General features: G+C 39.2%; 1 protein-coding gene across 1 annotated transcript in view; it reads right to left on the bottom strand.

Moving 5' to 3' along the window:
- Positions 1–5968: 5968 nt before the first annotated feature.
- The window catches only part of Naa15 (N-alpha-acetyltransferase 15, NatA auxiliary subunit), a 71982-nt gene continuing 65802 nt past the window's right edge, over positions 5969–12148 (bottom strand). The window contains exons 19-20 of the mRNA XM_076574058.1: positions 11147–11244; positions 5969–8345 (exon numbers count right to left, since the gene is read on the bottom strand). Coding sequence (XP_076430173.1) covers positions 8145–8345; positions 11147–11244 — 299 coding nt within the window. The 3' untranslated portion in view covers positions 5969–8144. The remainder of the gene's footprint in view (positions 8346–11146; positions 11245–12148) is intronic.

Raw genomic sequence — 12148 nt, 5'->3', positions numbered from 1 at the left:
AAGAAGAAGAAGAAGAAGAAGAAGAAGAAGAAGAAGAAGAAGAAGAAGAAGAAGAAGAAGAAGAAGAAGAAGAAGAAGAAGAAAAGAAAAGAAGAAGAAAAGAAGAACCTGGGCTTTGCCTAGGCATTCCAATTCTGGAAACACTCCTGAATGTGCAACTAGATAAAATAGCAAAGGGTTTTTTGATTCATATATGCAACTAGATAAAGTAGCAAAGACTTTTTTTTAATCATATCTGCAATGCCAAGACGGTGGTAGAACACATGCTTAACATATAAAAGGCATGGGGTTCAACACATTGTGTTAAAAAAGAAAAATCTGATAAAGTTTGTCAGCCAGGTTAGGTGGCACATAGCTGGGAACCCAGGTCCTTGGAAGGGTAAGGCAGGAAGATCCCAAGTTCAAAGTCAACCTGCTGAATTTAGCAAGATCTGCTCTAAAATAAATGAACAGTATACCTAAGAGTGTCCACATGATAACAATATACCTAATGTGTCTACATGATGTCAAATTTAAAAAAATGTGTGTGTGTGTGTGTGTGAAGAAAATGTCAAATGCCAACACAGAGCCAGGATGTACTCAGTGGTAAAGCATTTGCTCCACAAGGCCCTGTATTTGATCCCCAATACTGAAGAAAATGCCTTAAAAATGTCAACCGTCTTAGAAAAACGTTTATGAATGACTAAACTCGTTTTTTCCCTACAGTGGATTTGGAGAGTGAAAAAAGTGATTTCTCCAAAATAGGACGATGGGGTGGCCACCAAGCTCTTCACTCACACCCTCTGGTGGCTACACAGGTTAGATGTTCTATTTTTCCCATTGCCATCTTTAGTAACACTATAGAATTGCAAAGTAATACCGGGCTGAATGATAGAGCACGTGATCCACATGTGTGAGACACAGAATTCTCTCTAGTACCAGAAATATTTTTTTTTAAGTCAATAAGTAATTCAAGACACTTACTCGGCTGGGGATGTAGTTCAGTCAGTCCAGTGCCTACAGAACATGTCCAAAGCCCTGAGTTCGATTCCTAATCCCAGCCCTTGGGAGGTGGAGTCAGTCAGATCAGACATACAAGACCATCCTCTGAACTCTAGCCTTTCCTGCACCAAGCCCCTTCTCATACTTCCTTCTGGCTGAACCTTCCTTTCCTCTTTACAATTCACATTCTTCCATGTGTTTAACTACAATTTGAGCTACAAATTATTCCTCCTGGGATATTTTGTTTGATTATATTTTTTCATTTATTTTACATCTTGACCGCTGTTCCCCCCTCCTCTCCCCACACCCATCTACTCCTGTTTCTGTTCAGAAAGGGGCAGCTGGGCAGTGGTGGCACACGCCTTTAATCCCAGCACTAGGGAGACAGAGCCAGGCAGATCTCTGGGAGTTCGAGGCCAGCCTGGTCTACAGAGCGAGATCATAAAAGTGTGTACCACCACTGCCTGGCGACCTATAAATTTTTAGTACAGTGTTTGAAAGATTAAAGTCAGTCTATAACCTGATTCTAACTCACCTACAAGCTGTTATAACTCCATTATACTGCTGTGGTACTAAACCCCCGAGGGTTTCTACTAGTACTTGACAGCTGAGTCACAGGATCAAAGAAAATTACCTTACTAAGGAGGACCTTCTGTGAAGACAGATCGGAAGTGTAACTTCCAGGTGTGCCAAGGTGAGGAACAAAAGGCATAAACCCCAGAAAGGCAAGAAATATCGTCAATCCCACCACTTGTCCAATAACTATTAACCAGCAGAAAACACTCCAAATATAACTGAGGCTGGCTGACAATATTGTCTTCTTTTTATTAACTAAAAATACTGGCTAGATTTGAGAATCCTACCCAGAATGTGTTCAACACCCTCAAAAAGTAAGTTTATTTGCTGACTCTGGACCCTGTCAACCTCCTTACCAAACACTCTACTACAAAAATTCCTGTCACTACTAAGACTTGTAACAAGGATTCATTTATTTATAGTAAACGCAATCTTGTAGGAAAAACAAATGGTCAGATTCAGTTGTTTTCAGGAAGAACTAGATCTACCTACTTAAAAGCTCAAGGACTTGCTCGGCATCCACTTAAAATGCTGCTAGGGAAAGTTTAAAGATGTTTAATGAAGTCAATGGACGGTTAGCCATTTCTTTGTTCTCTACTCGTATCTCGGAATAGTTAACAGGCTTGAAGTATCAGAAGCGTGGATGGGAAAGCAATTAGAAGGCTCTTAACAGAGTTAAAATTCTGGGCTCATTTCCTTAGTGTAAGAGAGGTCACAATGTCTGTACTTCCAGTTTTTCTTGTTTTTAGAGACAGCACTTCTCTGTGTACTCTTGGCTGTCCTGGAACTCATTCTGTAGATCAGGATATCCTCAAACAAGAGATCCACCTGCTTTTGCTTCCTCCGTGCTAGGATTAAAGGCATACACACATTTGACTGAGACAGTACCTCTTAACTTTGCATGTACTTTAAAATCTCTAGGAAACATCAGGGTCAGGCAGCTATCGATACTGATTAATACTAATTGCAGATCATTTTAATCATTTCCTAGTAGGCCTGGGAAACAACAGGTGTTTTCAGATTTCTCCTGGAACTTGAATACAGAACCAGTGTTAAGCTTATATTTTCAAGGGCTGAGCTGTCTCCTCCACAGAGAAAGGCACTGGTGGACTGGAGCTGATGGCTATCATTGACTCTGATTCCATAGTTGGAGAAGCCAGAAGATTAAAGATGCTAGGCCATTAAGTCTAGGGATGTAGTATGTCTGTCACCAATGTCCCTATATTGTTTTAAAGATTAAAAATTGAGTGGCATCCTTTGTCATAAGTCAGTTCCAACAGGCATGGCAGTATGTAGGAAGAGCCTGCTAAAGATACAAGATGAGCCCATTCACTGCCAACCAATATCACAACCGACAGTGGAGAAAATTAGGCATGGTACTTCCAGCACCTGTGTCCTACAAAAAAAAATGACACAACCATTTCTGACAAACTACAAAAAAGAGCAAAGATTACATGTGGGGAAATATAGTGATAACATCAATAAATATGTATCTGTAATATTTTGGGATGATTACTTATGGCCAACAGGTAGGACCAAGATGAATTTTCTATAACCACAGACCAGGGATAGGAAATTTGAGATTTTGCAGATGACCTAAGTTCACAGTCATTGCTACTTCCTACATTCTGTGGGGCAATGACATTCACACACCACTCTCAACAAGGGTACATTGCTTTCATCCCTCTATCTTTTAAGAGTTCACAGATTACAGACAGGAGATGACTAAGGGGGTAAAGGCACTTGCCACCAAGCCTGATGATCTGATTTCAGATCCTGGGACCCACATGGTAGGAGAAGAGAACTAACTCCTGCAAATTGTCCTCTGATCTCCAAGTTCATACTCAATATACAATAAAAACAAATTTAAAAATGGACATACAAGAATTTGAGCCAAAGCATGTCATGTAACTTCATGCTACAATTGGACATTTCACTCACACAGTTCTAGCAGGTAAGCTGAAAATGCTATGTTCAATGGAGTGCTTAAAACTTTTTCAACTATATAAAAACAAACAAGTGAAGCAGTTGGCTTATTCCTAGGTCCTTTTTAAAGAACTTCTGAATAAGTAATGCCAAATAAATGTTCCTAAATATGTCTATTTCTTACTTTTTTAAAAACTAAGTTAACCAATAGAAGAGTTACTAGTATTTGGTATTCCAGAATCCAGGGGATAGTCTCTTTATCATCTACTTTAACTGGCAACTTTTTCATTTTAAAAGACACAAAGCAGCAATATGATTACTTGAGGGCAGCTAAGTACAGCTCCTAAGAAAAGCCAGTTTTGGAAGAACAATGCAGCCAATTACAAAGGAAACAGGTGGCAAACTGATTCAGGAGCAAACAATGGAAAGCCCAGAGACAGCACAGAGGGTCCCTGTGCCCGTCATGTACAGGTAAACATAGGAGACAAGCACTATTAGTTGAAATCAACTCGAGATCTATAACACTCAAAATCACCTCACTTCTTGTTACTCCTAAATGAGAAGACAAGCTTGTCCTCAGAAGAGGCCAGACATCTTTACATTACAATGTGATTTCCAACATGTAGAAATATGCCATCTGCATGAAATACAGGTTCTTGGACCAGAGACCAGGGCCTCACTTATGGGCCAGTGAAATGTCCCAGCAGGGGAAGGTGCCATGCAGCCTGGTAACCTGGGTTTGATCCCTGAAACACATTTAAGGGTGGAAGGTGAGATTCCTATGCAAGTTGTCCAGCCTCCACACATGCTCTCACACAAGTGTGCCCCCCCCCTCATCATTTTAAGCCTTCATAGTTAGGCATGGTGTTTAATCCCAGCACTTAGGAGGCAGACCTCTATGTTTGAGGCAAGCAATGGTACACAGTGAGATACTGTCTCAAAAATTATGCAGAGCTCAGAATGGTTTTGCTATACTGCTAGTTAACACCCTTACATTTGGTATAAGCAGCCCTGAAACAAAGGCTGGTTTAGGTACATAGAGCACTGAGGTTGTAACATCAGTAAGTTCTAATTCATATTGTACCAAACTTCTTTCTTCTAGCTACTATACCAAAATGATGGTGCCTCAGAGTCAACTGCATGAACAAGCTCGAGACGTTTAGACTCTTTCCTTCTATAGCTTTTCCCTATGCTTTCTTTCTTTCTAGACTGGCCCTCAACTCCATCTCCCAAGTGCTGGGATTACAGGCATGCACCCTCAAACACAGCACCCTTTGCTTGTTTTTAGTATTACCAGGAGTATGTCTTCATGGAAGCAGTTGTTTTACTACATGAACTACAGTATACATAAAAGATATTCTTTGTTAAACACAGCATTCTCCAGAATCTCCTACACACTACAAAGACATATTCATCTTTCCATATTCATCTCAGCTGTAGAACAGAAAAGTGAAACTTGATAAATAACCTTTTCCAAACTTTTTATTGCTATAAATTGTAATTTCCAACCAGCAAAAACTGAAACCATTTCTGCTTCCTGTGGTGTGACACAGCTATCTCATAGGGTTTGTCTTAGACTTAACAACTGGTTCAGCAAAGCTTAGACAACAGCAAAATGGTATTAAGAATCTTTCAATTAAAAGACCAGGAGCATGAGGCAGAAAAGGAAGACTCCTTCCATCAAGAAGGTTGGTCTGAATTCTCTCAATATCATTATCTTCAGAACTCAAGGATAATAATTATCTAAAAGAAATGCCTACCATGTTCAACACTCTGTGTTTAAGCTTTCCCCCAAAGGATGCTGCTATGCATGGCAATGGGAATAGTCTTACCAACTGATCAGAAGGATTTCTCTGTTTGTTACAACCCACCTGACTCAGGACCATGGTTCTCTGAGCTCTTCATACAGTCACAGCTTTCATTCCGCAGCTCAGAGCAGTAGAGCATCCAATACAATCATGGTGAAAAAACAGGGCCTGTAGGACCCAGAAAGCTTTCCAGTGACATCGGCACTACTTTTAGTCATGCTATTAGAGATCATTTTATTGTTGTGCATAATAAATACAGAAAAAAATAGTGAAAATGTATGACTCAACTATCTAATTAAAGCTAAGTAAACTAAGCTAGTCAGAGTTTAGCTTTTCAATGAGAAATGACAATAGTGAATATAAAGAAAAACAAAAGGATCTTTACTTTCCTATATTAATTAATACAGGCCGAGGGAACCCCTTCTTATTAAAAGGGTTGATAACACCAGTTCTTAGCAATAAACATAAGGCACTTGTTTAGATTACAACATCACACTGCATTTTTCCATCTTGTTTATCTAACCCTGTTTTCCCCCACAGTATCACTGGAAATTAACTGAATATGGATGGGGTAAATGTGAAATGATCCAGTTGATATACTCAAGAGAGTACAGTACAATGTTTTAGGTGAACCCAGTCAAGGTTCTTTGACACCAGACAATGTATACACTATCAAGTAAACCTGAAAGAAAATAAACAATTTATTCAATAGTTCCAGTAAAATTGGGGTGGAATACAATATACATGATAGGAATTTAGCTCCTCTCGGGTGGCATCTGCATTAGTTCTGAGTACTTCTGAGTATTCATCCTAAGACAATCTACATCGTTTGAACATTGCCAAGACAGATAGATTTCATTGTGATATACAGTTGAGTTTAGACAAGTCCACACATACACGCCTACTATATGGCTGGTGCTTCCTCCAACACTGAATTAGTGGCAGAGGTAGCACTAGTGTTTTTCCATACAATAAGAGCCTCAGTTGCCACTCACAGGAGAAATTTGTTTAAAGTTTATTTTATTTTATTTTATTTTTTTTGCCATCTGTTAAGATGTTCCTGAGACAGGGCCTGTTAAAGCAAAGCACTGGAGTTCAGACTGTAATTATCTTTGTATCACTAACGTTAGACTGGGATGTGGAATGCAGATCATGTACTATGAAATAAAAGAATTTGATCTTCTGAAAATTCCCTTTAGCGTATGAACTATCTATAACTAAAATACTACAAAAGTTCAATTTTATATACACTTAATTCATTTTACTTAAACTTAATTGCTCAGACCTTGCAAACATAAAGAGAATATTGAGCCTGAGGCTAGTTCTCAGTGTACAGGTTTGACGTGTTTAAGGCTCGTTTTCCCAATCAAAATAGTCGTGTTTAGTTTTCCTTTCAAATGATTACATTCATAGGACCTGCCACAATCCTAGCCCTCAGTGAAATCTGAACAAAGGAGCAGCATTCTACTTCATTCTGGAACTTTCCTGACACCATCCTCTAGCCCACTCTAAAAAGCTCCCCTCTGTACTAGCCCTACAGTGCATTGCATTGCCTCTGGCTTGCAACCTCTGTTTCCACCTGTGTATTTCACAGAAGCCCAACTCGGATTAGTGGAAATATTCACACAACTGTTTTTCAAAACAATTTATTGCATCATATTTGGTACCTTATGTTTGACAACAAAAGAAGAAATTACATTTGTAACTGCAGGAGAAAGAAGCTGGTCTGTTATTGAAAAAAAATCTTGGGCCCTTTAAAAATTACAAAGTCTTGGGCTTGCCTGAAACAACTGAGCAAGAAATATATTCTTAGAAATGAAGGGCTTCAAGTATTACAAACCTGTGACACTGTGGAAAAGTTCCAGAGGTATCTAAACTGCAGCACTTTTTTCTGCATATCGTGAACAAGGCCTGCTGAGGTTTTTAGCTATTAGTCTCTTGATCAGTCATAGAATGGTAGTCAGGAGTTCTGCTCTTTAACTTCAAGCCATGGTAGATTTTCTTTTTTTCACTCTCGGGTGAAAATTTCATGCTTGCTAATTAGTTGGTGCCACATCACAGTGCATTTGGTTCTTGCATTACAGTTTTAACAAGTTTGGCCAAAACAATGCTAAAGGTTTGCATTGTTATTTTAGTTCTTCAAGTTTTAGTTAAAAATTGAGATTGTTCCAACTGGTTCCTTCGGTTAAAAACTGTGGTACAAGAACACCAAACTGATCATGTACAGCAAATTTTGGAAACACAACACGCGTACTGAACACCTTCTAGGTTTCATATAATCTGCTTGGTAGCTATGCGTCCCAGGCTCTACAACGTCAAGCATCTGTTGTAGATGGCTCTGTACATATTGATTCACATTGCATACTTCCTATGGTCAAGAATCAACCCCGTAACAAAATCAGTCAGATGCTAAAGCCCCAACAACTCTTTGTGCTCAGTGAAAGAATCCAGTGCTAAAACAGCATTTATGCTGTCTGAGATATAGTAAAATCTCACAAGACAAATTTAAAGTAATATTTCTGCCACACACCTGCTATGTTAGCTGTAATAGCCTCCAGATTTTATATAAATTAGTTTAAAAACATGGGCAGGGAAGATAGGAGTAGGATATGGAATTTTTTAAACCCTTCAATTTTAGCAGCTTTTAATTTTTAAGAAACTGAACCTATATCCTGTAATGTTAGATATTTTATATATAGTTTTCAGCAGGATAAAAAACGTAAAAGACTATTTGAAGGCAAGAACATTTACTCCTCTCATTCTGTGTAAGTTAGAGCAATGCAGCAGGTGCGTGACAAAAATATTATATACTAATATGGTCCAAAGTCATTCCATTTGCTTGTTTAACGATGTTCAAATCTCATTGGCCAGTTCTTCAGTTTCTGCAGAGCTATCTCCATTAACTGTGATCTTCATATCCTCTTCATATCCAGGGGGCATGAAAGCCAAAGCATAAGGGAAAAGCTTATGACAATTTGCTCTATAAGCTTCAGCAGCGTCTTTACAGTCTCCTAGGCTACCATCACACAAGGCTTCCAACACCTCCATGCAGGTCTAAAGAAAAGAAAAGGTCATGTTAGAACTCAACACAAACCAGATCTTACCATGAGATACTTCAACCATTTCCAAAATAAGAATAAAACAGATATTTAAGGAAAACAAAAGCATTTCGTCCTGCTTATAAATCCCATTAGGATGGTCTTTAAGGCCTAAGTCAACCATTTCTTCAGAAATGGAGGGTTTATACCAAAATTAAACAAAAAGAAGTGTATGTTCATTTGATGAGATACATAAGGGATTAAAAAAGTACTGTTTTTTTTGTTTGTTTGTTTGGGGGAAGGGCTTTGAGAAAGGGTTTCTCTGTGTAGCCCTGGCTATCCTAGAACTCACTCTGTAGACCAGGTTAGCCTCGAACTCACAGACATTTGCCTGCCTCACAAGTGCTGAGATCAAAGGTGTGCACCACCACCGCCCAGCTAAAAGTAGTATTTTTAAAGGGGTACTTTGAACAATCACACACCTTATGAAGTAACATTGCCTCAGCCTAGTTTGGCCCTATGTATAAACATTAAACTTACAATGTCAATGCTGATTTCTGCATGTAGGACATGTTCTTTCCTTCTTTTAGGGAAGGAATGAGCAAGCAAAATCAAATACTGGCCTGGACATGGTGGCCCATATTTAATCCCAGCACTTGTGAGGCAGAAGCCGGTGGACCTTTATGAGTTCAAGGCCAGTCTGGTCTATGTTACATAGTGAGTTCTAGTCCAGCCAAGGCTACTCTCAACAAACAAACAAAACCAAAATCAAGTCCTGTTATTAAACTTCAAATTCACATTAAGGAATCATGAGGCTGGAGAATGGCTCAGCAGTTGAGAGCACTTGTTGCTTTTGCAGAGGCCTCATAAGAGTTTGGTACTCAGCATCCACATGGTGGTTCACAACCATCTCTAATGAGTTCTAAGAGATCCAATGCCCTCTTCTGACCTCCAAGAGCACCAAGCATGCATATGGTGCATATCCATACATGCAGGCAAAACACTCAGACACAAAAATATTTTTTTAAAAAGCGCAATCCTTGTTGCAGAGAAATCCTACCTTAACCCTCCCCCACAAAATAAATAAAAATAAAAAAGAGCAATCTTAAGGAATGTCCCAGAATTAAGTAAGCAAAAAAAAGTCTAGTAAAGTGATTAGAAAAACAGGTTCTCTCTTTCACACACACACACACACACACACACACACACACACACACACACACACACACACCTTTCAATATCTTCTATATTTGTATCTGCATTTTAAAATGTTTCATGTTATGTGCATTCCTCACATTTTTTAAAAAGATTTATTTATTCCTTGTGTATACAGTGTTCTGCCTGCATGTATGTCTGCAGGCCAGAAGAGGGCACCAGATCTCATTACAGATGGTTGTGAGCCACTATGTGGTTGCTGGGAATTGAACTCAGGATCTTTGGAAGAGCAACCAGTGCTCTTAACTGCTGAGCCACATTTCCAGCTGCCTCACATTTTCTTTTCAGTTAGACAACACTATTTAGTTTCCATATACATAGCACTCCAAAAAATCCTGCCAAGATACAAAATACACTACATTCACACTCCACCCCAATGGTGCATTACTTGACAACCTCGGGTTCCACGACTTTCACTCTTAAGCCGGATTGATGGATGGCTCAATGGTTCCAGCTGACTTTTCATGTAACAAGACGAATGTCCTGTAAATGCCTGAAACTCCAAACTCATGGGATCTGACACCATCTTCTGGAAGGCACACTTTCACAAATGCATACACACACATACAAATAAATCTTTAAAAGAAAAGATATATTGCCTTCATTTGTATTGAATAAACACATTAAGCTACTTTTCAGCAAGCACTCTTTCTTTAGCCAGGGCCTTACTCTGTAGACTAGGCTGGCCTCTAACTCAAAGAAATCTACCTGTCTCTGCCTCCTAAGTGCTGGGATTAACAGCCTGGGCAACACCAAGTACTCTCTTTATTGGACCAATCATAATACAATGTAGCTATCTTTTCTTTATAGTTTAAATTAGAATTAACATGATCATATTCTCATAATGTTACTCTAAAAATTATTTTGTTTTTTAATTTAGTCTATGCTAAGAACATCTTATGTTTTGTTTTTTTCAAGACAGGGTCTCACCATGCAGCTCTGGCTGTCCTGGAACTCACTATGTAGGCCAGGCTGATCTTGAATTCATGGAGATCTGCCTGCCTCTGCCTCAGCCTCCTGTATGCTGCTGGGATTAAAGTCGTGCACCACTACATTTGGTTCTAAGTACATTGTAAATCTGTCAGAATCCTCGGTGAGACTAGTGGTTGCAAGATATATAGGTATCCCAAAATATAACTGAAATCCAAAAATAACCATGTTTTTAACTTTCAAAAGATTTATTTACTTTTAAATAAATGAATGGGTGTATGGATGTTTTATCTTTATGTGTGCTCAGTGTCCATGGAAGCCAGAAGAGGGTTTTAGATCCTCTAGAACTAATGTTACATTTCTGAACTGCTATGTGAGTGCTGGGAATTGAATCTCGTTATCCTGGAAGAACATCCAGTGCTCTTAACTGCTGAGCTATCTCTCTAGCCTGAGTACATGTAATTTCATCATAACATATTTCTAAATAAAGTTATTTCAAGTTATATACATGAAACTAGTTACTAAGTACCAACTAACCTGGTATACTTGTGTACAAGAACACAAAGACAAACATACGCACACAGCCCCTCAACACCTTTAGAGAGAAGTGGAAGAGAAGGTAAGTTTCTCTTAGAGAGTGATTGCTTAAAATCAGTAAGTAGACCCCATTACCTGAAGGTTTCTGTTGGTGAGGGACCCATCAAGTGTTGTTGCCAGCTCTACTGCTCGTTTCTGACTAGAGGAATCTAAATAATACACCATTTTGGCAGCTAAATGGAAGAAAGAGGTCTTAGTTTAGAAACCTTGAACGAGTCTGGGCATCTATTTATTCAGATATAAAACAGAAGGTATGGTCAAGCAATGCAACACGATATAGCCATGGCAGACACTGTTATTGCAACACCTCCCTGAGGGTTGGATGGTCTAAAGTAGGAGAAAAGACTAAGGTACATAAAAGATCCACCCAACGGAATAAAATGTTAGTAAACCATGCATAATAAAAAACATGAAGCAATACAAATACTCAATACTGTCTTGGTGTAATGAGATTGTGAACCATTTTCCTACTAAAATAAATACAATAATTGGTAGCCAAGGGGAAATGGTTCAGTAATTTCACGTGGGAAAAGGCAATGAGAGGAACAGCCATGAGACTAAAGCTGGCATTCGTGCCACAGTGACATAAAGCTTCTAAGCCTTAGCCAGGTTTGCCTTGTTTTGTATGCAGGAGAGCTCACTGTGTAGCTCACTGGTCTGGAACTTGCTAGGTAGACCAGGCAGGCCATGAACACACAGGGATCCATCTGCCTCTACCTCCAGAGTACTGGGATTAATAGTGTGCACCAACAGCCTTAACCAGATATTCTCAAAGCACACTAATAAAGCCCAGACTTTGGTGCATGGTGACTGAGGCTTCTGGCCTCACACTTTCTGAAATGTAGGATGTTTTCAGGTGCTTAGCTTACCAAGTCTGATAAAACACAAAAGCATGAGAAATCAAAATCATATTAAGTGAGCTTTCTAATCACAATAATGGAAGCATGAGGAGAACACAAGCTCTACCGGCACAGTGTTGGAGTATACACTTAAATGCACTTTGGGGTGGGTGGGGACTGGAGAGAAAACCCCTTAACTCTTGATGTACTTCTGGGCGAGGTGCCACATGCACTTGGA

Source organism: Peromyscus maniculatus, chromosome 6, assembly GCF_049852395.1.
Source record: "Peromyscus maniculatus bairdii isolate BWxNUB_F1_BW_parent chromosome 6, HU_Pman_BW_mat_3.1, whole genome shotgun sequence".
Classification (NCBI taxonomy): domain Eukaryota; kingdom Metazoa; phylum Chordata; class Mammalia; order Rodentia; family Cricetidae; genus Peromyscus; species Peromyscus maniculatus.
This window is presented reverse-complemented; position numbering and strand designations above follow the sequence as displayed.